Genomic DNA, 26478 nt, shown 5'->3' with positions numbered 1-26478 from the left:
TGGGGTAATTAGGGATGGGTGCTATGTGAAGGCAGCTCATCACCAGCTCCTCTGGGGTAATTAGGGATGGGCGCTATGTGAAGGCAGCTCATCACCAGCCCCTCTGGGGTAATTAGGGATGGGTGCTATGTGAAGGCAGCTCGTCACCAGTCCCTCTGGGGTAATTAGGGATGGGTGCTATGTGAAGGCAGCTCATCACTAGCCCCTCTGGGGTAATTAGGGATGGGTGCTATGTGAAGGCAGCTCATCACCAGCTCCTCTGGGGTAATTAGGGATGGGTGCTATGTGAAGGCAGCTCATCACCAGCTCCTCTGGGGTAATTAGGGATGGGCACTATGTGAAGGCAGCTCATCACCAGCCCCTCTGGGGTAATTAGGGATGGGTGCTATGTGAAGGCAGCTCGTCACCAGTCCCTCTGGGGTAATTAGGGATGGGCGCTATGTGAAGGCAGCTCATCACCAGCCCCTCTGGGGTAATTAGGGATGGGTGCTATGTGAAAGCCACAGAAGGCCGGACCTACCTCATCATGTGGATAGTTTCAGGGTCCTGTACCAGACTAAATGCGTAGCCACTGGCTGTGGTGCCGAAGTCGATAGCCACCACCACCCTGAACGGCCGAAACCGTGGCACCGTGCCAAGGGATCTCTGCAAAACACAATCAGGGATGGGTCAGGGGGCAGTCCTGGCATCGCTGGTGGGGGGGTGGGGGGCAGCTGTGAATGACAGAGTACCCGCCCCAACACATTTATACAGCCAACAAAATGTCATCACCTGCTGGAACAGCAGCCCACACACAGCAAGATCCCACAAACAGCACATTTAAGGCAACTCAGCTGTTTCCTCTTCGTGTTGATTGAAAGGTAAACATTGACCAAGAACAGGGAGAGGAACGGCTCTCCGCACTCCTTCATCATAATTCATGGATCCTCTCCACTCCCACCCCACCCACCCCGCCCACCCTCCCCCACTCCCACCCCACTCACCCCGCCCACCCTGCCCGCCCCACCCCACCCACCCTGCCCACCCCACCCCACCTTCCCCACTCACCCTACCCTACCCCGCCCACCCCACCCCACCCACCCTGCCCACCCCGCCCACCCCACTCACCCTACCCTACCCCGCCCACCCCACCCACCCCACTCACCCCGCCCACCCTGCCCACCCCACCCCACCCACCCCGCCCACCCCACTCACTCTACCCTACCCCGCCCGCCCCACCCCACCCACCCTGCCCACCCCGCCCACCCCACTCACCCTACCCTACCCCGCCCACCCCGCCCACCCCACTCACCCCGCCCACCCTGCCCACCCCACCCTGCCCACCCTGCCCACCCCACCCACCCCACCACACCCACCCTGCCCACTCTGCCCACCCCACCCACCCGGCCCACCCCACCTTCCCCACTCACCCTACCCTACCCCGCCCACCCCACCCCACCCACCCTGCCCACCCCACCCCACCCCACCCCACCCACCCTGCACACCCCACCCCACCCCACCCCACCCACCCTGCCCACCCCACCCCACCCCACCCCACCCACCCTGCACACCCCACCCCACCCCACCCCACCCACCCTGCCCACCCCACCCTCCCCCACTCTACCCCACTCACCCTGCCCACCACACCCACCCCACCCTACCCCACCCCATCCCCCGCACTACCCCACCCTAAACCACCCACCCCACCGTCCCCGCCCACCCTACCCCACCCACCCCACCCACCCCGCCCACCCCACCCCACCTCACCCTACCCACCCCGCCCACCCCACCCCACCCCACCCTACCCACCCTACCCCACCCACCCCAGGGTTGGGAGGTCATGTTGCAGCTGTACAGGACATTGGTTAGGCCACTGTTGGAATATTGCGTGCAATTCTGGTCTCCTTCCTATCAGAAAGATGTTGTGAAACTTGAAAGGGTTCAGAGAAGATTTACAAGGATGTTGGAGGATCTGAGCTACAGGGAGAGGCTGAACAGGCTGGGGCTGTTTTCCCTGGAGCGTCGGAGGCTGAGGGGTGACCTTATTGAGGTTTACAAAATTACGAGGGGCATGGATAGGACAAATAGGCAAAGTCTTTTCCCTGGGGTCCGGGAGTCCTGAACTAGAGGGTATAGGTTTAGGGTGAGGGGAAAGACATAAAAGAGACCTAAGGGGCAACTTTTTCACACAGAGGGTGGTACGTGTATGGAATGAGCTGCCAGAGGAAGTGGTGGAGGTTGGTACAATTGCAATATTTAAGAGGCATTTGGATGGGTATATGAATAGGAAGGGTTTGGAGGGATATGGGCCGGGTGCTGGCAGGTGGGACTAGATTGGGTTGGGATATCTGGTCGGCATGGACGGGTTGGACCCAAGGGTCTGTTTCCATGCTGTACATCTCTATGACGCTAAATGTAATGAGAAACGTTTTCTTTATTCAGTGGGGAGTTAGGGTGTGGATTGCACTGCCTGGGAGTGTGGTGGGAGGCAGAGTCAGTGAGATCATCGGGGAGGGAATTAGTCTGTTATCTGAAAAGAAAGATTGTGCTGGGCTACTGGGAGAGGGTAGGACTGTGGGAGCAAGCCAGAGAGCTCACCATGACAGGCAGTGCAGCCCTGATGGATAAAACGGTCTCCTTCTCCCATCTTGTGATTCCCGGAACATGGATCGTGGGATGTGGGTGCGAGCAAATGAGCCACAGCCAGAGGAACATTAAAGCAGCCTTCGAGGTTCAGTGGTCTCGAAGGACATTGGGAGGGTGAGTGGGGGTTGAACCTGTCAGTCCAGAGTCCAGCCACACTGCACTACATCATGAGAAGCCCTTCCTAGCATCGAGCAGGAGACGGTTTCTCAGAACCCCACCCCATTGCTGAGCAGTTCTCGGTGAAATCTCCCTTCACAATGCTGGAACTTTAACATCCTGCCCTGGCTAACGGAGTGCACTGTCAGTAACGTTTAGAGAATGAGGCTTCGGTGCCAGCATCCCTGAGAGCGGGGTTACCTCTCCCAGACCACCACTGCGGTTTCACAGTCATTGGGAGTGACATCCCAGAGACTGGGGTGGGGTGAGGGGAGTCACATTGTAGAGACTGGGATGGGGCATAATCGGGGAATGATATTCCAGAGACTGGGATGGCGTAAAGGGGGGAGTTACTTACCGGGGATTGGGATTGGATGGGGGGGAGGAAGGGGAGTTACTTACCTTAGACTGGGATAGGGTGAGGGGGTGGGGGTGATGGGGGTTACATAGTAAGGGCTGGTTTGGGGGTGAGGGGCGATGCTGTAACTCTCGGGTTTGGACGGTGAGGGGGGGGGGGTTACGTACCGGGGGCTGGGATGGGGTGAGGGGGAGTATTAAGGAGGTTATGTACCAGGGGCTGGGATGGGGTGAGGGGGGGTATTAAGGAGGTTACGTACCGGGGGCTGGGATGGGGTGAGGGGGGGTATTAAGGAGGTTACGTACCGGGGGCTGGGATGGGGTGAGGGGGGGTATTAAGGAGGTTACGTACCGGGGGCTGGGATGGGGTGAGGGGGGGTATTAAGGAGGTTACGTACCGGGGGCTGGGATGGGGTGAGGGGGGGTATTAAGGAGGTTACGTACCAGGGGCTGGGGTGGGGTGAGGGGGGGTATTAAGGAGGTTACGTACCGGGGGCTGGGATGGGGTGAGGGGGGTATTAAGGAGGTTACGTACCGGGGGCTGGGATGGGGTGAGGGGGGGTATTGAGGGTGTTACGTACCGGGGGCTGGGGTGGGGTGAGGGGGAGTATTAAGGAGGTTACGTACCGGGGGCTGGGATGGGGTGAGGGGGGGTATTAAGGAGGTTACGTACCGGGGGCTGGGATGGGGTGAGGGGGAGTATTAAGGAGGTTACGTACCGGGGGCTGGGATTGGGTGAGGGGGGGTATTAAGGAGGTTACGTACCGGGGGCTGGGGTGGGGTGAGAGGGGGTATTGAGGGTGTTACGTACCGGGGGCTGGGGTGGGGTGAGGGGGGGTATTAAGGAGGTTACGTACCGGGGGCTGGGGTGGGGTGAGGGGGGGTATTAAGGAGGTTACGTACCGGGGGCTGGGATGGGGTGAGGGGGGGTATTGAGGGTGTTACGTACCGGGGGCTGGGATGGGGTGAGGGGGTTATTAAGGAGGTTACGTACCGGGGGCTGGGGTGGGGTGAGGGGGGGTATTAAGGAGGTTACGTACCGGGGGCTGGGGTGGGGTGAGGGGGGGTATTGAGGGTGTTACGTACCGGGGGCTGGGATGGGGTGAGGGGGGGTATTGAGGGTGTTACGTACCGGGGGCTGGGGTGGGGTGAGGGGGGGTATTAAGGAGGTTATGTACCGGGGGCTGGGATGGGGTGAGGGGGGGTATTAAGGAGGTTACGTACCGGGGGCTGGGATGGGGTGAGGGGGGGTATTGAGGGTGTTACGTACCGGGGGCTGGGATGGGGTGAGGGGGGGTATTAAGGAGGTTACGTACCGGGGGCTGGGATGGGGTGAGGGGGGGTATTGAGGGTGTTTCGTACCGGGGGCTGGGATGGGGTGAGGGGGGGTATTAAGGAGGTTACGTACCGGGGGCTGGGATGGGGTGAGGGGGGGTATTAAGGAGGTTACGTACCGGGGGCTGGGATGGGGTGAGGGGGGGTATTGAGGGTGTTACGTACCGGGGGCTGGGATGGTGTGAGGGGGGGTATTGAGGGTGTTACGTACCGGGGGCTGGGATTGGGTGAGGGGGGGTATTGAGGGTGTTACGTACCGGGGGCTGGGATGGTGTGAGGGGGGGTATTGAGGGTGTTACGTACCGGGGGCTGGGATGGGGTGAGGGGGGGTATTGAGGGTGTTACATACCGGGGGCTGGGATTGGGTGAGGGGGGGTATTGAGGGTGTTACGTACCGGGGGCTGGGGTGGGGTGAGGGGGGGTATTGAGGGTGTTACATACCGGGGGCTGGGGTGGGATGAGGGGGGGTATTGAGGGTGTTACGTACCGGGGGCTGGGACTGGGTGAGGGGGGGTATTGAGGGTGTTACGTACCGGGGGCTGTGATTGGGTGAGGGGGGGTATTGAGGGTGTTACGTACCGGGGGCTGGGATTGGGTGAGGGGGGGTATTGAGGGTGTTACGTACCGGGGGCTGGGATTGGGTGTGGGGGGGTATTGAGGGTGTTACGTACCGGGGGCTGGGATGGGGTGAGGGGGGGTATTAAGGAGGTTACGTACCGGGGGCTGGGATGGGGTGAGGGGGGGTATTGAGGGTGTTACGCACCGGGGGCTGGGATGGTGTGAGGGGGGGTATTGAGGGTGTTACGTACCGGGGGCTGGGATTGGGTGAGGGGGGGTATTGAGGGTGTTACGTACCGGGGGCTGGGATGGTGTGAGGGGGGGTATTGAGGGTGTTACGTACCGGGGGCTGGGATTGGGTGAGGGGGGGTATTGAGGGTGTTACGTACCGGGGGCTGGGATTGGGTGAGGGGGGGGGGTTACGTACTGGGGGCTGGGATGGGGTGAGGGGGGGTATTGAGGGTGTTACATACCGGGGGCTGGGATGGGGTGAGGGGGGGTATTGAGGGTGTTACATACCGGGGGCTGGGGTGGGGTGAGGGGGGGTATTGAGGGTGTTACGTACCGGGGGCTGGGGTGGGTTGAGGGGGGGTATTGAGGGTGTTACGTACCGGGGGCTGGGATGGGGTGAGGGGGGGTATTAAGGAGGTTACTTACCGGGGGCTGGGGTGGGGTGAGGGGGTTATTAAGGAGGTTACGTACCGGGGGCTGGGATGGGGTGAGGGGGGGTATTAAGGAGGTTACGTACCGGGGGCTGGGGTGGGGTGAGGGGGGGTATTGAGGGTGTTACGTACCGGGGGCTGGGATGGGGTGAGGGGGGGTATTAAGGAGGTTACGTACCGGGGGCTGGGATGGGATGAGGGGGGGTATTGAGGGTGTTATGTACCGGGGGCTGGGATGGGGTGAGGGGGGGTATTAAGGAGGTTACGTACCGGGGGCTGGGGTGGGGTGAGGGGGGGTATTAAGGAGGTTACGTACCGGGGGCTGGGGTGGGGTGAGGGGGGGTATTGAGGGTGTTACGTACCGGGGGCTGGGATGGGGTGAGGGGGGGTATTAAGGAGGTTACGTACCGGGGGCTGGGATGGGGTGAGGGGGGGTATTGAGGGTGTTACGTACCGGGGGCTGGGATGGGGTGAGGGGGGGTATTAAGGAGGTTACGTACCGGGGGCTGGGGTGGGGTGAGGGGGGGTATTGAGGGTGTTACGTACCGGGGGCTGGGATGGGGTGAGGGGGGGTATTGAGGGTGTTACGTACCGGGGGCTGGGATGGGGTGAGGGGGGGTATTAAGGAGGTTACGTACCGGGGGCTGGGATGGGGTGAGGGGGGGTATTGAGGGTGTTACGTACCGGGGGCTGGGATGGGGTGAGGGGGGGTATTGAGGGTGTTACGTACCGGGGGCTGGGATGGGGTGAGGGGGGGTATTGAGGGTGTTACGTACCGGGGGCTGGGATGGGGTGAGGGGGGGTATTGAGGGTGTTACATACCGGGGGCTGGGATGGGGTGAGGGGCGGTATTGAGGGTGTTACATACCGGGGGCTGGGATGGGGTGAGGGGGGGTATTGAGGGTGTTACGTACCGGGGGCTGGGATGGGGTGAGGGGGGGTATTGAGGGTGTTACATACCGGGGGCTGGGATGGGGTGAGGGGGGGTATTGAGGGTGTTACGTACCGGGGGTTGGGGTGGGGTGAGGGGGGGTATTGAGGAGGTTACGTACCGGGGGCTGGGATTGGGTGAGGGGGGGTATTAAGGAGGTTACGTACCGGGGGCTGGGGTGGGGTGAGGGGGGGTATTGAGGGTGTTACGTACCGGGGGCTGGGATGGGGTGAGGGGGGGTATTGAGGGTGTTACGTACCGGGGGCTGGGATGGGGTGAGGGGGGGTATTAAGGAGGTTACGTACCGGGGGCTGGGATGGGGTGAGGGGGGGTATTGAGGGTGTTACGTACCGGGGGCTGGGATGGGGTGAGGGGGGGTATTGAGGGTGTTACGTACCGGGGGCTGGGATGGGGTGAGGGGGGGTATTGAGGGTGTTACGTACCGGGGACTGGGATGGGGTGAGGGGGGGTATTGAGGGTGTTACATACCGGGGGCTGGGATGGGGTGAGGGGCGGTATTGAGGGTGTTACATACCGGGGGCTGGGATGGGGTGAGGGGGGGTATTGAGGGTGTTACGTACCGGGGGCTGGGATGGGGTGAGGGGGGGTATTGAGGGTGTTACATACCGGGGGCTGGGATGGGGTGAGGGGGGGTATTGAGGGTGTTACGTACCGGGGGTTGGGGTGGGGTGAGGGGGGGTATTGAGGAGGTTACGTACCGGGGGCTGGGATGGTGTGAGGGGGGCGATGCTGTAACTCTCGGGTTTGGACGGTGAGCTCATCTCAGCCAGCTGTCCCGATGATGTGTCTCGTCCGGCAACTGGAATCAAAACAAAACAAATAATGTCACAGAAATGGAGATTTTACTGTCCCCCTGCCAGCACTGGGACAGCAGGAGGCCATTCAGCCCCTCCAGGCTGTTACACAGAGACAGCTGGCCATTCAGCCCCTCCAGGCTATTACACAGAGACAGCTGGCCATTCAGCCCCTCCAGGCTGTTACACAGGAACAGCAGGAGGCCATTCAGCCCCTCCAGGCTGTTACACAGGAACAGCAGGAGGCCATTCAGCCCCTCCAGGCTATTACACAGAGACAGCTGGCCATTCAGGCCCTCCAGGCCTTTACACAGGGCCAGCAGGAGGCCATTCAGCCCCTCCAGGCTATTACACAGAGACAGCTGGCCATTCAGCCCCTCCAGGCTGTTACACAGGAACAGCAGGAGGCCATTCAGCCCCTCCAGGCTGTTACACAGGGACAGCACGAGGCCATTCAGCCCTTCACAATATGTTTGGATGTATCTGGTCAGAGCTTTGACAACATGAAATACAGACAGTCAGTCAATCCCTGCCCTTCCTTTTCCTTTCTGAGCTTCCTCCTCTGTCACCATGGTGGGGGTTACTCCTCCTGCCTTAGCAAAGACAGATGTGATGTATCTCTTTAATACCACAGGCCCCTTTTAGTCCATCCTTTACCATCCTCTCGTACGGCCTGCAGGAGACTTTGCAGGTCCCTTTCATCTAAGCTGCCAACCCTTTTACACACACACACAGACACACCACACACACACACACACATAGAGACACACACACACACACACACACATAGAGACACACACACACACACCACACACACACACACACATAGAGACACACACACACACATAGAGACACACACACACCACACACACACACACACACACACACACACACACCACACACACACACACACCACACACACACACACACACACACACACACACACTCTCTTTGCGTCCCTTCGATCTTTTACCAATTCCCCTTGGAATCTTCTCTTCAGGTTTGTTCTTAACTGCACTACCCAACTGGCATTCCCCAATGATCACTCCCTGCTCCTCTGTTTCACCATCACCCCTCGCCCCTACCTCCATCCTTTGCCTTTCATGGGGCTTTCTTGCTTTCTGTGTCCCTGGCATGGGGACATCATTGGCATTTGTGGCCTGTCCCTAGTTGCCCTTGAACTGAGCGATTTGTTCAGCTGTGCCAGAGGGCAGTGAGTAATCATTGGCTTTGGGTGTAGAGTCTATGTGCAGGCCAGATCAAGTACTGACAGCAGATTTCCTTCCCTCGACGGTGTTAGTGAACCAGAAGAGTTTTTGCAACAATGGACGAAAATCATCAATCCCTGATTTCTTTGACCATTCAATTTGATCCCAGGTTTGTGAATGAAGTTTCAATTTCACAACCAGTGAGGGATTCGAACCCCCGTGCTCCATTAGTTTTTGGTCTCAAGGTTATCAAAATACCACCAGGCCACCGTCTCCTTCACTTCCCTGGCCCTCTCAATGTTGCTCTTTGAAGGTAGCCCATTGGTCAGATGTCACATTTCCTGCCAACCTTGGCTCAAATCCATCCTTACCCCAATTAATTATCCTCACTCTGGATTGGTCTATCCAAACCGCAATGACATTACGGGTGGTTGGAGACCTGTCTCTGGATGGGAGTGTGGTATTATCTGATCTAGATGACAGCTCCCAGTCGTATAGAATCCCTACAGTGTGGGATCAGGCCATTCAGCCCATCAAATCCACACCAACCCTCCAACACAGACCTACCCTCCCCTTACCCCATAACCCCTGCATTTCCCATGGCTGACCCACCTAGTCTGCACATCCCTGAACACTATGCGCCATTTAGCATGGCCAATCCAACTAACATTCACATCTTTGGATTGTGGGAAGAAATTCACAGAGAGAGAGAGAGAGAAGTGAGGGGGTGGGGAAGATGGAAGAAGGGGAGAGGGAGAATATGAGATAAAGCAGGGAAGAGAGAGAGGAGATAGGGAGACACGGAGAGTGGCAGAAAGAGATTGGGGAGTGAGGGGATTGGAGAGGAAGGAGAGGTCAGGGAGAGGGGAGGAGGGGGAGCGATGGGAAGAGGGATCGATTATGTGAGTGAGGGGGAGAGGAAGAGAGAGAAAGAGATGGGGTGGGGGCATGGTGGAGGTGGAGAGAGTGGTTCAGAGAGTGAGAGAGGGAGGCACAGGAGACAGCGACAGATAGGGAGGGGGATCGTAGAGGTGAACGAGAGAGAGTGAGGAGGTAGGGGGAGGAAGGGGGGTGGAGTGAGAGGGATTAGGAGAAACAGAAACAGGTAAAAGAGGGAGAAGAGGAGAATGAGAGAAGTTCATACACTGTCTATTGAGAGAGAGGGTGTGTGTGTGAGAGGGTCCTGGCTCTTGCTGTGGGTTGTGAAGAATTAGATGGATTTGAAATGCTCCTTCTGTCCTGTGGATGGTTTTTGAATCCTGGTATTGCAGTGTGTCCCTGCCCCCATCCCCTCTCTGTCTCTCCATCATGGCTGTTCACAGTGAAAAGACGTGGGCCCAGGGGAATATTGTCTGGGATATCAGTAAACATTCCCAAACTCCAGAATCTTTCCATAACTCGCACCCACTGTCTCCTCTTGGGAACCACATTCTCCCAGTCTGCTGCCTGCTCTTTAATTCGGGCCTCATTCATCTGCAGCAGCTAGTCTCTGGGTGGCAACCACCCCTAATCCCCACCCCCACTGTCAATCTCTCTCTCTCTCTCTCTGTGTGAGGCTGTATTGACTGTATTTGTACGTGTGAGTGTGTTTTAGGTCTGTGTGGGATGTGAACATCACTGGCTATGGTCCAACATTGTCTAACTGCCTTTGAGAGCGTGCGGGTGAGTCACCGTTTTACACTGCGGGACCCTCAGAGGACAGATTTGACATCACTGTGGGTCTGCACTCACATACAGCTCAGCTCAGCTACGGAGAGCAGATCTCCTTCCTTACCATAGGTTCGAGTTCCTACAGCATTCAAGGGCAGCTTCATGATCACGATTACCGAGCTGAGGATTTTAATTCCAGATGTATTTAATAAATGGAATTTAAATTCCCCAGCTGCTGCGGTGGGCTTTCAACTCATTAACACAGCAATGTAACCACACTGCTCCGATACTGAGTGTGTGTGTGTGTCTGTGAGTGTCTGTGTCTGTGAGTGTCTTTGTGTGTGTGTGTGTGTGTGAGGGTGAGTGTCTGTGTGTGTGTGAGTGCATGTGTGTGAGTGAGTGTGAGTGTGTGTGTGTGTGCGAGTGTGAGTGTGCGAGTATGTGTGTGTGTGAGTGTGTGAGTGTGAATGTGTGTGTGTGAGTGTGTGTATGTGAGTGCGTGTGTGTGTGTGAGTGCGTGTGTGTGTGTGTGAGTGAGTGAGTGTGTGAGTGTGCGAGTGTGAGTGTGTGTGTGAGTGTGCGAGTGTGAGTGTGTGTGTGTGAGTGTGCGAGTATGTGTGTGTGTGAGTGTGCGAGTGTGAATGTGTGTGTGTGAGTGTGTGTATGTGAGTGCGCGTGTGTGTGTGAGAGTGCGTGTGTGTGTGAGTGAGTGAGTGTGAGTGTGTGTGAGTGTGCGAGTGTGAGTGTGTGTGTGTGAGTGTGCGAGTGTGAGTACGTGTGTGTGTGAGTGAATGAGTGTGAGTGTGTTTGTGTGCGAGTGTGAATGTGTGTGTGTGAGTGTGTGTATGTGAGTGCGTGTGTGTGTGAGAGTACGTGTGTGTGAGTGAGTGAGTGTGAGTGTGCGAGTGTGAATGTGTGTGTGTGTGAGTGTGTGTATGTGAGTGCGTGTGTGTGTGTGTGAGTGAGTGAGTGTGTGTGTGAGTGAGTGTGAGTGTGTGTGAGTGTGTGTATGTGAGTGCATGTGTGTGTGAGTGTGAGTGCGTGTGTGTGAGTGCATGTGTGTGTGTGAGTATGTGTGAGTGTGTGTGTGAGTGGGAGTGTGTGTGTGAGTGTGAGTGTGTGTGTGAGTGTGAGTGTGTGTGAGTGTGAGTGTGAGTGCGTGTGAGTGTGTGTTTGAGTGTGTATGTGTGAGTGTGAGTGTGTGTGTGAGTGTGTGTGAGCGCATGTGTGTGTAAGTGTGAGTGTGTGTGTGTGTGAGTGCGTGTGTGTGTGAGTGCATGTGTGTGAGTGTGTGTGTGTGTGTGAGTGTGAGTGCATGTGTGTGTGAGTCTGAGTGCGTGTGTGAGTGTGAGTGCATGTGTGCGTGAGTGTGAGTGAGTGTTAGTGTGTGTGTGTGTGTGAGTGTGTGTGAGTGTGAGTGTGAGTGCGTGTGTGTGTGAGTGTGTGTGTTTGAATGTGTTTGTGAGTGCGTATGTGTGAGTGTGAGTGTGTGTGTGAATGTGAGTGTGTGTGAGTGTGAGTGCGTGTGTGTGTAAGTGCGTGTGTGTGAGTGTGAGTGCGTGTGTGTAAGTGTGAGTGCATGTGTGTGTGAGTGTGAGTGCGAGTGTGTGTGTGTGCGTGTGTGTGAGTGTGAGTGCGTGTGTGTGTGTGAGTGTGAGTGCGTGTGTGTGTGAGTGCATATGTGTGAGTGTGTGTGTGAGCGTGAGTGCATGTGTGTGTGTGAGTATGTGTGAGTGTGAGCGTGTGAGTGCATGTGTGTGTGAGTCTGAGTGCGTGTGTGAGTGCATGTGTGTGAGTGCGCGTGTGCGTGAGTGTGAGTGAGTGTTAGTGTGTGTGTGTGAGTGTGTGTGTGAGTGCGTGTGTGAGTGTGTGTGTTTGAATGTGTGTGTGAGTGCGTATGTGTGAGTGTGAGTGCGTGTGTGTGAGTACATGTGTGTAAGTGTGAGTGCATGTGTGTGTGAGTGTGAGTGCGAGTGTGTGTGTGCGTGTGTGTGTGAGTGTGTGTGAGTGTGTGAGTGCGTGTGTGTGAGTGTGAGTGCGTGTGTGTGTGAGTGCATGTGTGTGAATGTGAGTGTGTGTGTGTGAGTGTGAGTGCGTGTGTGTGTGAGTGAGTGCGTGTGTGTGAGTGTGAGTGTGTGTGTGTGTGGGTGCATGTGTGTGAATGTGTGTGTGTGTCAGTGTGTGTGTGAGTGCGTGTGTGTATGAGTGCATATGTGTGTGTGTGTGAGTGTGTGAGTGCGTGTGTGAGTGTGAGTGCATGTGTGTGTGTGTGAGTACGTGTGAGTGTGTGTGTGAGTGTGAGTATGAGTGCGTGTGTGTGCGTATGAGTGCATGTGTGTGTGTGTGAGTGTGAGTGTGTGTGAGTGCATGTGTGTGTGTGTGAGTGTGTGTGTGAGTGTGAGTGTGTGTGTGAGTGTGTGCATGTGAGTGTGAGTGTGTGTGTGTGTGAGTATGAGTGCGTGTGTGTGAGTGTGTGTGAGAGTGTGTGTGTGAGTGTGAGTGCGTGTTGTGTGAGTGTGTGAGAGTGTGTGTGAGAGTGTGAGTGCGTGTGTGTGTGAGTGCATGTGTGTGTGTGAGTATGTGTGGGTGTGTGTGTGAGTGTGTGTGTGTGTGTGTGAGTGTGAGTGCGAGTGTGTGTGTGTGTGAGTGTGTGTGTGAGTGTGTGTGAGTGTGAGTGTGTGTGTGTGTGAGTGTGTGTGTGAGTGCGTGTGTGTGTGTGAGTGTGAGTGTGTGTGTGAGTGTGAGTGTGTGTGAGTGTGTGTGTGAGTGTGAGTGCGTGTGTATGTTAGTGTGAGTGCATGTGTGTGTGTGTGAGTATGTGTGGGTGTGTGTGTGAGTGTGTGTGAGTGTGTGTGTGAGTGTGAGTGCGAGTGTGTGTGTGTGAGTGTGTGAGTGAGTGTGTGTGAGTGTGAGTGTGTGTGTGAGTGTGTGTGTGAGTGCGTGTGTGTGTGTGTGTGTGTGAGTGTGTGTGTGAGTGTGTGTGAGTGCGTGTGTGTGAGTGTGTGTGTGTGTGAGTGTGAGTGTGTGTGTGTGTGAGTGTGAGTGTGAGTGTGTGTGAGTGTGTGTATTTAAGGCAGGGTCAGTCACTGTTTGAGCCTTCACCATTCCCTGGACGTGTACCTCTGCTCTGTAGCTGCTCGACAGGCTGGGTGTGGTGCTAGGCCCTGTCTCTGTACTTTGCTGCTTGGTGTCTGGGTGCAGAGTAAAGGCCCAGTCTGAGCTGAGCTCCTCTGGCACAGCTTCACAAATGAAGAATGTTGAGGTTAGAGCCCTGTCACCAACTACAATTACCGAGACCATCTAACCCTGTGTGCAGCCAAATTCTCCACATCCCCAGCCCAATTGTCTCCTCTCTGTCTCCTCTCTCTGTGTCTCCTCTCTCTCTCTCTGAATCCTCTCTGTCCATCTGCTCTCTTTGTACTTTTCTCCCTCTCTCTCTCTTTCTCTGCCTGCTCTCCGCCTCTCTCATGGTTGCACGGTGGCACAACACTACGGACCCAGGTTCAATTCCACCCTCGGGTGACTGCCTGTGTGGAGTTTGTACATTCTCCCCGTGTCTGTGTGAGTTTCCTCCCACAGTCCAAAGATGTGCGGGTTAGGGGAATTGGCCATGATAAATTGCCTATAATGTTCAGGGATGTGTGGGTTAGATGGATTAGTCAGGGGTAAATGTATAGGGTAGGGGATTGGGTCTGGGTGGGGTACTCTTCAGAGGGTTGGTGTGGACGTGTTGGGCCAAAGGGCCTGTTTCATACTGTAGGGATTCTATAATTCTCTATACTCCACTCTCTGCCACTGCTTGCATCTATCTATGTATCTTTGTCTCTTTCCAACCTGCTTTCCTCAGCAGCTTCATCTCTGTCTCTCTCTCTGTCTGATTACCCGTCTCTATCTCTTCCTCCACCCCTCTCTCTCTCTCTCCCTATGCCATTCCCCTGTCTTGTGTTTTGCACATTGACATCTTGGCCGTACCTGGATATCGGGAGCTGGAACCCATACTTTTGCAAACTTGGCAACATTTATTTACCACGTACAGGTCGCTGACAGACACGGTTCAGAAGGAGTGTATCTCGACTGCATTATCATCAAACATTCCAGGCTCGGGGTCAAGTGCGGGACGAGTGCAGATTTTGAGTAGTGCAGACTGGATGGGTTGAAGGGCCTCCTCTTTAATATAAGATTCTAGGAACCTTGTTCCTCATGTCACGTGGTGTAACACCGTCCGACATCGTTGTGACCATATGAGCGTGGAGCTATTAGACACATTTATTACATCCCCTCCCCTCCCCGAGACTTGCTCTCTGTCCCAGAAACTGTTGGCCGTTTTATCCTGCCCCTACATCCCCCTTCCCCACCACCAATGTTCCTTTCGCCAAAGGCACCAGCAATGCTCCCAGCTCGTTGTGAGTGAACGAGGGATGTTTTAGTTCCATTATTCCGTCTGGGAATTCCGTCACATTAACAGCCAGCTGTGACAGTGAGAATCAGAAAGACTTGACCTGCTGTCTCCTGTATCCAGTCTAATGTTGGCTTCCTTACCATTAACCGTGATATCCGCATTCCAAGCATTCTCCCAAGGAGAATAATACACCTCGCTCACCCACTCTCTGGGCATTTTCAGTCTGTTGTAGTCTATCTTTAGAATTCACTTGCCCCACTGATGGAACTTAGGCTTCTGATCAGACCCTTCAAATTTCAAATTTAATATTGATCTCGCTGTCCATGCACCCTCTCTGCAACTCTGTATTCCTGGCTCTGTTCTATCAGCTTTGGTTGGCATGATCTGCACACAAAACAAAGCTTTTCACTGTCTGCAAGTACGTGTGTCTTTTTGTTTTCACGGCTGGGATTCAGAAACAGAGGCACAGAGTCAGAGAGCTGTACAGCACGGAAACAGACCCTTCGGTCCAACCTGCCCATGCCGGCTAGATATCCCAACCCAATCTAGTCCCACCTGCCAGCACCCGGCCCATATCCCCCAAACCCTTCCTATTCATTTACCCATCCAAATGCCTTTTAAATGTTACAATTGTACCAACCTCCACCACATCCTCTGGCAGCTCATTCCATACACGTACCACCCTCTGTGTGAAAAAGTTGCCCCTTAGGTTTCTTTTATATCTTTCCCCTCTCACCCTAAACCTTTGCCCTCTAGTTCTGGACTCCCCGACCCCAGGGAAAAGCCCTTGTCTTATTTATCCTATCCATGCCCCTCATGTTTTACTCCACCCTCAGTAAACTCCACCCTCACAGAGTGGTGCAGGAATTGGGATCTTGCTGTGTATCATCAGGCTGCTACGTCTGTGTGTCCCCTCACTGACAGGACGGCCATTGAAAGCACGTTCTCTGGGTTACGAAGGGTTTCGGGGTACCCTGATGTGGTGTCCCGTGATGAAGGTGAACTTTTCCTCATCCTCCCTCTCTTTGCTCCATCCTTCCGCCAGGCCCCTTCCACCGTCACCCGGCTGGTGGGTGGGAGAGGTGGGGGATGGGGGAATGGGGAGGGTGGTGAGTTCTGCCTGGCTCCTGGTTCTTATCCAGCTGGTCACAGGCAGAGAATCTCTCACGATAGCCTCACCTCCTGCTCCTACCCCCCCCCCTCTCCTCTGGTCTCCCCTCAAGATCGATGCTTGGCCCTGCCCTATTTCTGCCCCATTCCCACCCCAGTAGGAAGGCAGTCAGTGCCCTCTCTCAGCTCCCCGGTGGGGGTTTGGGGGGGTGGGGGTTGGCGGGTGACAAACACCAGTCGCCATGCCAATGGACACCTCCCGCTTCCCTGGCACTGTGAGGCAGCAGCGCTAACCAGCCAATTACTATGAACCTATGAAATCCCTGATATGAATATAGCCGCCTGGATTCTAGAATTCTCACCAATATGAAACCCGTCGTCCATCTACCTCACTGTGTCTTTGAGACAGCTCTTTGATTGACTGATTGTGGCTCAGCCCTTGTGTTCCTTTGGTAACTCACGTTTAAAGCAAATTACATTGTGCCACTAATATCCCTGTTCAGCAGGATGTGTGGTGGGTGTCAGATAGCAGGGTTACTAACGCAGAGAGATAGGAGGGAGGGATACAGTGAGACAGCTTTACATTAGACGTTGCTCAGTGCTCAACGGTTCAAGTTGGTCAAGGAGTACATTTGTGGGTGACCAATGTGTGTCAGTGTGAGAGATGTTTCTTCATTCACAGGATGAGGGTATCACTGTCTAGAGTAATATTTATTGCCCATCCCTAATTACCCAGAGGGCAGTTAAGAGTCACCCACCTTGCTGTGGGTCTGGAGTCACGTGTAGGCCAGAAAGGGTAAGATGGCAGTTTCCTTCCCTGAAGGACATTGGTGAAGCAGATGGGACTTTGTGACAGTCGATAGGGATTTCATGTTCAGATTTTCATTGAATTCAATTTCACCATCTGCCAAAGGGATGGGCTTTTTCAAGTCATGTCCCAGACATGAGCCAGAGGCTCGGGATCGCAGTCTATTGACATTACCGACATGTTAGAGAGAGAGAGACAGGAGAGAGAGAATAGTGTCAGTATATTTGTGTGTGAGAATGTGTTAGTGAGAAATTATATGTTTGCATGTGTGTAACAGGGAGGGTGTGTATGTGAGTGAGTGAGTGTGCATGAGTGAGTGTGTGTGAGTGTGTGCGAGCGAGTGTGTGTGTGTGTGAGTGAGTGTGTGTGAGCGAGTGTGTGTATGTGTGTGTGAGGGAGTGTGTGTGTGAGTGAGAGTGTGTGTGTGTATGTGTGTGTGAGAGAGAATGAGTGTGTGCGAGTGAGAGTGTGTGTGTGAGTGTGTGTGAGTGGGCGAGCATGTGTATGTGTGTGTGAGTGAGTGTGTGTGTGAGTGTGTGAGCGAGCGTGTGTGTATGAGTGAGTGTGTGTGTGTTGTATGTGTGTGAGAGAATGAGTGTGTGTGCGAGTGAGAGTGTGTGAATGTATGTGCATGTGAGCGAGTGTGTGAGAGTGAGCGTGTGTATGAGTGTGTGAGTGAGAGTGTGTGTGAGTGAGCGAGCGTGTGCATGTGTGTGTGTATGTGTGTGTGAGAGAGAATGAGTGTGCGTGAGTGAGTGTGTGTGTGTGAGCCTTGGCTGGTTTCAGTAAAGGGGAGTGACATTCTGCGGGTGAAAATAGACAGTCTCGAAGATGACACGACATTCTTGTTGGTGGCTCTCCACGGTGGTGATGGGGATCAGACCTGACCGAGAGATTGTGCTTGTCATTCAGCCTCACACAGCAGTCAGCAGTTAGAGAATTGGCTTTGCACATACATTCACACACTCTCACTCGCACACACACTCATTCTCTCTCACACACACATACACACTCTCACTCGCTCACTCACTCACACACACACACTCTCACTCGCACACACTCATTCTCTCACACACATTACACACTCACACACACACTCTCACTCGCACACACTCATTCTCTCTCACACACACTCACACACACACACTCACTCACACACACATACACACGCTCGCCCACTCACACACACACGCTCTCACTTGCACACACTCATTCTCTCTCATGCACACATACACACACACACTCTCACTCACACACACACTCACTCACACACACATACACACACTCGCTCACACACACACACTCACTCACACACACATACACACGCTCGCCCACTCACACACACACACGCTCTCACTTGCACACACTCATTCTCTCTCATGCACACATACACACACACACTCTCACTCACACACACACTCACTCACACACACATACACATACTCGCTCACACACACACACACTCACACACACTCACTCACACACACACACACACACTCACACACACACACTCACTCACACACACATACACACGCTCGCCCACTCACACACACACACGCTCTCACTTGCACACACTCATTCTCTCTCATGCACACATACACACACACACTCTCACTCACACACACACTCACTCACACACACATACACACACACAGACTCGCTCACACACACACACTCACTCACGCACACTCATTCTCTCTCACACACACATACACACACACATGCACACACTCGCTCACTCACACACACACTCACTCACACACTCATACACTCTCACTCGCACACACTCATTCTCTCTCACACACACACATGCATACACTCATACACACGCTCACTCTCACACACTCGCTCACATGCACATACATTCACGCACTCTCGCTCGCACACACACTCATTCTCTCACACACATACAACACACACACACTCACTCATACACACACGCTCGCTCACACACACTCACACACACACTCACTCACACACACATACACATGCTCGCCCACTCACACACACTCACACACACACTCTCACTCGCACACACTCATTCTCTCTCACACACACATACACACACACACTCTCACTCACACACACACTCCCTCACACAAACATACACACACTCGCTCACACACACTCACTCACTCACACACCCACTCGCTCGCACACACTCACACACACTCACTCATGCACACTCACTCACTCACATATACACCCTCCCTGTTACACACATGCAAACATATAATTTCTCACTAACACATTCTCACACACAAATATACAGACACTATTCTCTCTCTCCTGTCTCTCTCTCTCTAACATGTCGGTAATGTCAATAGACTGCGATCCCGAGCCAGAGGAAGTGGTGGAGGCTGGTACAATTGCAACATTTAAGAGGCATTTGGATGGGTATATGAATAGGAAGGATTTGGAGGGATATGGGCCGGGTGCTGGCTGGTGGGTCTAGATTGGGTTGGGATATCTGGCCGGCATGGACCGGTTGGACCGAAGGGTCTGTTTCCGTGCTGTACATCTCTATGACTCTGTGCCTCTGTTTCTGAATCCCAGCCGTGAAAACAAAGAGACACAGAAATTGTGCGCAGCTGTAGGCCATTCGGCCCTTTTAGTCCGACCCAGCATTCTATACCCTCATGGCTGACCACCCAACTCTGACCCCTGTTCCTGCTTTCTCCCCCATATCCTTTGATCCCGTTAGCCCGAAGAACAATACTGAACTCCTACTAAACAACTTTCAATGTTTTGGCCTCAACTGCTTTGAAATGGAAGAGATTTCCACAGGCTCGCCATAGTTTGATTAGAGATAGTCAGCATGGCTTTGTGAGGGGCAGGTCATGCCTCACAAACCTTTACTGAATTCTTTGAGGATGTGGCAAAACACATTGATGAGGGTAGAGCAGTGGATGTGGTGTACATGGATTTTAACAAGGCGTTTGATAAGATTCCCCTTAGTAAGCTCATTCAGGAAGTAAGGAGGTCTGGGATACAGGGAAACCTGTCTGTCCGGATACAGAATTGGCTGGCCCATAGGAGACAGAGGGTGGTAGTAGATGGAGGGTATTCAGCTCAGTGACCAGTGGTGTTCCGCAGGGATCTGTTCTGGGTCCTCTGCTCTTTGTGATTTTTATAAATGACTTGGGTGAGGAAGTGGAAGGGTGGGTTAGTAAGTTTGCTGATGACACGAAGGTTGGTGGAGTTGTGGATAGTGTGGAGGGCTGTTGCATGTTGCAACGGGACATTGACAGGATACAGAGCTGGGCTGAGAAGTGGCAGATGGAATTCACCCTGGAAAAGTGTGAAGTAATTCATTTTGGAAGGTCAAATTTGAATGCAGAATACAGGATTAAAGGCTGGATTCTTGGCAGTGTGGAGGAACAGAGGGACATTGGGGTCCAAGTCCACAAATCCTTCAACGTTGCCACCCAAGGATTATTAAATAGGCGTATGGTGTGTTGACTTTCATGAGCGGGGGACTGAGTTTAAGAGCCACAAGGTTATGCTGCAGCTCTATAGAGCCCTGGTTAGACCACACTTGGAATATTGTGTTCAGTTCTGGTTGCCTCATTATGGGAAGGATGTGGGAGCTTTAGACAGGGTGCAGAGAAGATTTACCAGGATGCTGCCTGGATTGGAGGGCATGTCTCATGAAGAAAGGTTGAGGGAGCTTGGGCTTTTCTCATTTGAGCGAAGAAGGGTGAGAGATGACTTGATGGAGATAGACAAGACCTACTGCAGCACTAACTCAGTACTGACCCTCTGACAGTGCAGCACTCCCTCAGTACTGACCCTCTGACAGTGCGGCACTAACTCAGTACTGACCCTCTGACAGTGCGGCACTAACTCAGTACTGACCCTCTGACAGTGCGGCACTCCCTCAGTACTGACCCTCTGACAGTGCGGCACTAACTCAGTACTGACCCTCTGACAGTGCGGCACTAACTCAGTACTGACCCTCTGACAGTGCGGCACTAACTCAGTACTGACCCTCTGACAGTGTGGCACTCCCTCAGTACTGACCCTCTGACAGTGCAGCACTCCCTCAGTACTGACCATCTGACAGTGTGGCACTCCCTCAGTACTGACCCTCTGACAGTGCAGCACTCCCTCAGTACTGACCCTCTGACAGTGCAGCACTCCCTCAGTACTGACCCTCTGACAGTGCGGCACTAACTCAGTACTGACCCTCTGACAGTGTGGCACTCCCTCAGTACTGACCCTCTGACAGTGTGGCACTCCCTCAGTACTGACCCTCTGACAGTGCAGCACTCCCTCAGCACTGACCCTCTGACAGTGCGGCACTCCCTCAGTACTGACCCTCTGACAGTGTGGCACTCCCTCAGTACTGACCCTCTGACAGTGCAGCACTCCCTCAGCACTGACCCTCTGACAGTGCGGCACTCCCTCTGTACTGACCCTCTGACAGTGCAAACTCCCTCAGCACTGACCCTCTGACAGTGCAGCACTCCCTCAGCACTGACCCTCTGACAGTGCACACTCCCTCAGTACTGACCCTCTGACAGTGCACACTCCCTCAGTACTGACCCTCTGACAGTACGGCACTCCCTCAGTACTGACCCTCTGACAGTGCAGCACTCCCTCAGTACTGACCCTCTGACAGTGCCGCACTTCCTCCGTACTGACCCTCCGACAGTGCAGCACTCCCTCAGCACTGACCCTCTGACAGTGCGGCACTAACTCAGTACTGACCCTCTGACAGTGCAGCACTCCCTCAGTACTGACCCTCTGACAGTGCGGCACTAACTCAGTACTGACCCTCTGACAGTGTGGCACTCCCTCAGTACTGACCCTCTGACAGTGCGGCACTAACTCAGTACTGACCCTCTGACAGTGCGGCACTAACTCAGTACTGACCCTCTGACAGTGTGGCACTCCCTCAGTACTGACCCTCTGACAGTGCAGCACTCCCTCAGTACTGACCCTCTGACAGTGCAGCCCTCCCTCAGTACTGACCCTCTGACAGTGCGGCACTAACTCAGTACTGACCCTCTGACAGTGTGGCACTCCCTCAGTACTGACCCTCTGACAGTGCAGCACTCCCTCAGCACTGACCCTCTGACAGTGCACACTCCCTCAGCACTGACCCTCTGACAGTGCAGCACTCCCTCAGCACTGACCCTCTGACAGTGCACACTCCCTCAGTACTGACCCTCTGACAGTACGGCACTCCCTCAGTACTGACCCTCTGACAGTGCAGCACTCCCTCAGTACTGACCCTCTAACAGTGCAGCACTCCCTTTGTACTGACCCTCTGACAGTGCCGCACTCCCTCAGTACTGACCCTCCGACAGTGCAGCACTCCCTCAGCACTGACCCTCTGACAGTGCAGCACTCCCTTACTACTGACCCTCCAACAGTGCGGCACTCCCTCTGTACTGACCCTCCAACTGTGCAGCACTCCCTCAGTACTGACCCTCTGACAGTGTGAGACTCCCTCAGTACTGACTCTCCGACAGTGTGGCACACCCTCAGTACTGACCCTCTGACAGTGTGGCACTCCCTCAGTACTGACCCTCTAACAGTGCAGCACTCCCTCAGTACTGACCCTCTGACAGTGCAGCACTCCCTCAGTACTGACCCTCTGACAGCGCAGCACTCGCTCAGTACTGACCCTCTGACAGTGCGGCACTCCCTCAGTACTGACCCTCTGACAGTGCAGCACTCCCTCAGTACTGACCCTCTGACAGTGCAGCACACCCTCAGTACCGACCCTCTGACAGTGTGGCACTAGCTCAGTACTGACCCTCTGACAGTGTAGCACTCCCTCAGTACTGACCCTCTGACAGTGTGGCACTCCCTCAGTACTGACCCTCTGACAGTGTAGCACTCCCTCAGTACTGACCTTCTGACAGTGCGGCACTCCCTCAGTACTGACCCTCTGACAGTGTAGCACTCCCTCAGTACTGACCCTCTGACAGTGTGGCACTCCCTCAGTACTGACCCTCTGACAGTGCACACTCCCTCAGTACTGACCCTCTGACAGTGTAGCACTCCCTCAGTACTGACCCTCTGACAGTGTGGCACTCCCTCAGTACTGACCCTCTGACAGTGTAGCACTCCCTCAGTACTGACCCTCTGACAGTGCAGCACTCCCTCAGTACTGACCCACAATGTGGTGATTTGGGTAAAACAGAATCTGTGTTGGATTTGGAAGATCCCCTCCGTCCGTCCCCCGGTTGTAACTGAGCCTGGGGTATTGTTTCAGCCCCTGTGGAACGGTTAACTCTAAACTGTTCTTCCTGCAGCGAGGGGAGAGGGAGAGATGGGGAACCTCTCCCTCCATCCCTCCCTCCTGTGTCAGACCAGAGACACTGAAATGGTTAACTTCAGAAAACCGTTGCCCTGAGGGATAGTCCTAGCCAGAGCAGACCAGTCCGAGCAGAGAAGATCCCAGGGCAAATTCCTACCTTGTGTTGGTCAATGCCTTCTCTACAACATTCCCAGTCTGTGGCTGGGAATACAGTGCCAGGATCCTGGGAGAAACAAGAAGTGAAGGAGATGTCCGAGAGGAGGCTCTGAGCTTGCGGCGGAGCAGTCTTGATGGTGTGGTTCTGCCCCTCTCTGTCTGCCCTCCAGCCCCAAGGTGAGCAGACTCTGCCCACAATCACCAATAGTCCGTCTGCTGTCCCCCAGCTCCTTACGATCTGAGTATGTGAGGGAGGGCTGTGTATACAGTCTGCTCCAGAGCTCAGCTCAAACTCCCCTAAGCAGCCCCTTCCTGAGCGATACACTCAGCCTCAGCACGGCCTGTGTTAACCCTTCAACAGCTGCATCGGAGCAACTCAGGGAAAGCACTGATACAAACTCACCCTCACACTTACACACACACACACTTTCACACTCACACACACAATCTCACACTCACACTCTTACACACACACACTCTCACACACACACACTCTCATACTCACACACACACACTCTTACACTCACACAATCTCACACTCACACTCTCACACACACTCTTACACACACACTCACACTCACACACACTCTCTCACACTCACACACACTCACACACACACACACACACACACACACTCTCACACTCTTACACTCACACAAACATTCTCGTACACACACTCACACACACTCTTACACTCACACACACACTCTCACACACACACTCTCACACACACTCTTACACACACACATTCTCACACACTCACACACACTCTTACACTCACACTCACACACACTCTTACACATTCACAGTCTCTACACACACTCTCACACTCACACACACTCTTACACTCACACACACTCTCACACTCACACACACAATCTCACACTCACACTCTTACACACACACTCTCACACACACACACTCTCATACTCACACACACACTCTTACACTCACACAATCTCACACTCACACTCTCACACACACTCTCACACACACTCTTACACACACACTCTCACACTCACACACACTCTCACACACACACACTCTCACACACACACTCTCACACTCACCCACACACTCTTACACTCACACACACATTCTCGTACACACACACACACTCTTACACTCACACACACATTCTCACACTCACACACTCACACTCTCACACACACACTCTCACACACACTCTTACACACACACATTCTCACACACTCACACACACTCTTACACTCACACTCACACACACTCTTACACATTCACACTCTCTACACACACTCTCACACTCACACACACTCTTACACTCACACACACATTCTCACACTCACACACTCTCACACACACTCTCACACACACTCTTACACATACACATTCTCACACACTCACACACACTCTTACACTCACACTCACACACACTCTTACACATTCACACTCTCTACACACACTCTCACACTCACACACACTCTTACACTCACACACACTCTCACACATTCTTACACTCACACATTGTCACACTCACACACTTACACTCACAAATGCATTCTTACATTCATGCACACACATTCTTACACTCACACACACTCTTACACTCACACACACTCACACTCTTACTCACACACTCTCACACATTCTCACACTCACACACTTACACTCTCACACTCACACACACATTCTTACACTCACGCACACATTCTTATACTCATACACACTCTTACACTCACACACACTCTCATACTCACACACTTACACTCACACACACTCATACTCTTACTCACACACTCTCACACATTCTCACACTCACACTTACACTCTCACACTCACACACACATTCTTACACTCACGCACACATTCTTATACTCATACACACTCTTACACTCACACACACACTCTCATACTCACACACTTACACTCACACACACTCTTACACTCACACACACTCTCACATTCACACACACTCTTACACACTCACACTCTCATACTCATACAAACTCTTACACTCACACACACATTCTTACACTCACACATTCTCACACTCACACTCTTATACTCACACACACTTTTACACTCACACACACACTCTCATACTCACACACTCTTACACTCATACACACTCTCACACACACTCTTTACACTCACACACTTTTACACTCACACACACTCTTACACTTACACATACTCTCACACACACTCTTACACACACACTCTCACACACTCTCACACTTACACTCACACTCTCACACTCATACACACTCACTCTCACACACACAGTCACACTCAATCTCTCTCATACTCACACACTCACTCTCACACACTTACACTCACACACACTCTCTCACACTCACAAACACGCATATCCACTCAACACACCCTCCCATGCTCACTCATACACACACACACTCATGCTCAAACACTTTCCCTCACCCACTCAACACACACTCTCTCACTCATACACACATTCACACTTTCTTGCACATCCACTCAACACACACTCTCACACACTCACTTAAACATACATTCTCTCTCCCACAAACCCACATTCTTTCTCACACTCACTCAACACACTCACTCATACACATACACTGTCTCACACCTTAACACTCACTTTCACACACTCACAGACTCACACTGTCTCACACTCACTCACAACTACATACTCTCTCACTCACAGTCACACTCACTCTCTCAGACACTCACCCGCTTTCTCACACTTAATCACACACATACTCACACACTCACACACACTTCCTCTCACACACATACTCACACTATCAATCTCACACACACCCACACTCTCACACACACTCACTCACACATACACTCTCATTTTCTCACACACACTCACTCACACACACACTTGCATAAACACACACAAACTGACACTTACACACACTTGTACACACTCACTCTCTCTCTTCCATGCACTCACACATACTCTCACACACACACTTTCACACACTCACAGGCTCACACACACACTCAACACACCCTTACACGCTCACTCATTCACACACTCTCCCGCATACACTGTCAAACTCTTTCCCTCACCCATTCAACATACTCACACTCTCTCACACACTCACTTAGATACATACACACTCTCTCACACCCACAATCTCGGTCACACCCATTCAACACTCTCACTTACACACATACACAGCCACACACACTCTCTCCCACACACATACACTCACCCACTCACACACACATATATACACACAACACACTCTCCCATACACACACACAACACACTCTCTCACATTTACATACAAATACACTCACTCTCTCTCTCTCACACACACACACACACACATTCAAGTAAGCACACACACTCACGGCTACATGTACATGTGCGATGCTGGCCTAGTGGTATTTTCCTGGTCTGTTAATCCAGAGACTCTGGAAGCCTGGGTTCAGATCCCCCCATGTCAGGTAGTGGG

General features: G+C 53.5%; 1 protein-coding gene across 4 annotated transcripts in view; it reads right to left on the bottom strand.

Annotated features, from left to right (window-relative positions):
* The window catches only part of hspa12b (heat shock protein family A (Hsp70) member 12B), a 244674-nt gene extending 221358 nt beyond the window's left edge, over window positions 1–23316 (bottom strand). Inside the window, exons 1-4 of one of the 4 annotated variants that reach the window (XM_087992010.1) lie at window positions 23046–23316; window positions 14837–15080; window positions 7344–7444; window positions 521–645 (exon numbers count right to left, since the gene is read on the bottom strand). In XM_087992010.1, coding sequence (XP_087848136.1) covers window positions 521–645; window positions 7344–7444; window positions 14837–14912 — 302 coding nt within the window. In that variant the 5' untranslated portion in view covers window positions 14913–15080; window positions 23046–23316. Of the gene's footprint in view, window positions 1–520; window positions 646–4638; window positions 4659–7343; window positions 7445–14269; window positions 14780–14836; window positions 15081–23045 lie in introns of those variants that run through there. The other 3 variants (XM_087992018.1, XM_087992012.1, XM_087992024.1) reach the window with 3 other exon arrangements.
* Window positions 23317–26478: the final 3162 nt, after the last annotated feature.

Source organism: Chiloscyllium plagiosum, unplaced genomic scaffold, assembly GCF_037043375.1.
Source record: "Chiloscyllium plagiosum isolate Xiang-an unplaced genomic scaffold, Cpla_swu_hap1 HiC_scaffold_1, whole genome shotgun sequence".
NCBI lineage: Eukaryota > Metazoa > Chordata > Chondrichthyes > Orectolobiformes > Hemiscylliidae > Chiloscyllium > Chiloscyllium plagiosum.
This window is presented reverse-complemented; position numbering and strand designations above follow the sequence as displayed.